Below are 1,960 nucleotides of genomic sequence, written 5' to 3'. Positions count from 1 at the left end.
GTGGCCCTAGCGGGTGTTCACAGGCGAGCCCTAGCGGGTGTTCACAGGTGGCTCTAGCGGGTGTTCGCAGGCGGGCCCTAGTGGGTGTTCGCAGGCGGGCCCTAGCGGGTGTTCGCAGGCGTCCCCTAGCGGGTGTTCGCAAGTGGCCCTAGCGGGTGTTCATAGGTGGTGCCTTACCTGAGAATGCTCCTCTAACCAAGAGCAGCCTGTGCTCCTGCCTTGCTTTTCTTCTGGAGTTGGGACCTGGCAGGCAGAAGAGGAAGGAAGATGGTTCCCTTGACACAGATTTCTGGGTCCAGGAACGGGGAGGAGCAGGGCAGAAGCTCCTGGAGCCAGGGTGCTCCGAGCAGGTGGACTTGCATTGACCCGGGTCCAGGTGGGCTGGCACACAGGAGGGGTTGAGAGCCACCTGAGACCATACCTGAACACCTGGGCTCGAGCGAGAGACCTCCTGGCCTTGGTGATCTCCTGGGCTAGTGTCCTCAAGTCATCCCCTTCAAACCATGGCAGTGGGGGGTCCTGGGAAGGGGGAGTGAGTGTGAAGTTGGATCTGTTATGTGACCAGATGGAATCCAAAAACTCCAAACCTTCCAAGTTTAGAGTAAGTTAAATGCGACCTGTGGTGAGGGTAGGAAATCCGGTGGGCCTTTGTTTACATGTCTCTGGAGGCGAGGCCTGTAGGTGGTCATTCTGTGTATAGGATGCTTAGAGATCAGACAACCAGGACTTGGGTGGAAAGTGAGCAGGGGCAAACCCAGGTGGCCCGTGAACCTCAGTGAAATCGACTCCTCTCTAGGCCGAGAGAGATGGCATCCGCTCCTTAGCCCATTACTAGCCACTCAGTAACAATGGCCTTACCCCATCATTTCTCCTAGGAGAGGACCACAGGAAGGCTTTTAAAACTGTAAACTACTCAGATTCCAGATTCCTAGCCTCATTTTTAAATGTTTGTGGTACTAGGGATTGAACTGAGGACCTTCACATTGAGCTACATCTCCAACCCTTGAAAAAAATATTATTTTAAACTTTGAGCTGGAATCTGGCCAAGTGGCTAAATTGCCCAGGCTCAGCTCAAACTCCTAACCATCCTACACTGTCTCTCAGTGCTGGGATTAGAGGCGTGCACCACCATGCCCAGTGAGCAGAGTTCAGCTTGCTTCTCTCTGTCTCTCTCTGTCTCTGTCTCTGTCTCTGTCTCTCTCCTCTTTCTCTCCTCTCTTACTCTCTCTCTCTCTCTTCCTCTCTCTCTCTTTCTCTCCTCTCTCCCCCCTCTCTCTCTCCTCTTACTCTCTTTTTCTCTCTCTGTCTCTCTCTCCTCTCTTTCTCTCTCTCTGTCTTTCTCTCTCCTCTTTCTGTCCTCTCTCTCACCTCTTTCTCTCCTCTCTCTCTCCTCTCTTACTCTCTCTCTCTCTTTCTCTCCTCTCTCTCTCCCCTCTCTCTCTCTCCTCTTACTCTCTCTCTGTCTCTCTCTCTCCTCTTTCTCTCCTCTCTCCCCTCTCTCTCTCCTCTTACTCTCTCTTTCTCTCTCTCTCTGTCTCTCTCTCTCCTCTTTCTCTCCTCTCTCCCCTCTCTTACTCTCTCTCTCTCTCTTTCTCTCCTCTCTCTCCCCTCTCTCTCTCTCTCCTCTTACTCTCTCTCTCTCTCTGTCTCTCTCTCTCCTCTTTCTGTCCTCTCTCCTCTCTCTCTCTCTTTCTCTCCTCTCTCTCTTTCTCTCCTCTCTCTCTTTCTCTCCTCTCTCTCTCCCCCCTCTCTCTCTCCTCTTACTCTCTCTCCTCTTTCTGTCCTCTCTTCTCTCTCTCTCTTTCTCTCTCTTTCTCTCCTCTCTCTCTCCCCCCTCTCTCTCTCTCCTCTTACTCTCTCTCTCTGTCTCTCTCTCTCCTCTTTCTGTCCTCTCTCTTCTCTCTCTCTCTCCCCCCTCTCTCTCTCTCTCCTCTTACTCTCTCTCTTTCTCTCTCTCTCT

General features: G+C 52.4%; 1 protein-coding gene across 1 annotated transcript in view; it reads right to left on the bottom strand.

Annotated features, from left to right (window-relative positions):
- Vwa3a (von Willebrand factor A domain containing 3A) overlaps positions 1-1,960 on the bottom strand; it is a 56,141-nt gene that overhangs the window by 1,004 nt on the left and 53,177 nt on the right. The window contains exons 32-33 of the mRNA XM_023713344.1: positions 422-519; positions 178-243 (exon numbers count right to left, since the gene is read on the bottom strand). Coding sequence (XP_023569112.1) covers positions 192-243; positions 422-519 — 150 coding nt within the window. The 3' untranslated portion in view covers positions 178-191. The remainder of the gene's footprint in view (positions 1-177; positions 244-421; positions 520-1,960) is intronic.

This window comes from Octodon degus, unplaced genomic scaffold, assembly GCF_000260255.1.
Source record: "Octodon degus isolate 3935 unplaced genomic scaffold, OctDeg1.0 scaffold00001, whole genome shotgun sequence".
Lineage (NCBI taxonomy): Eukaryota > Metazoa > Chordata > Mammalia > Rodentia > Octodontidae > Octodon > Octodon degus.
Note: the sequence above shows the minus strand (reverse complement) of the source record. Positions and strands in the feature narration are given on the sequence as shown.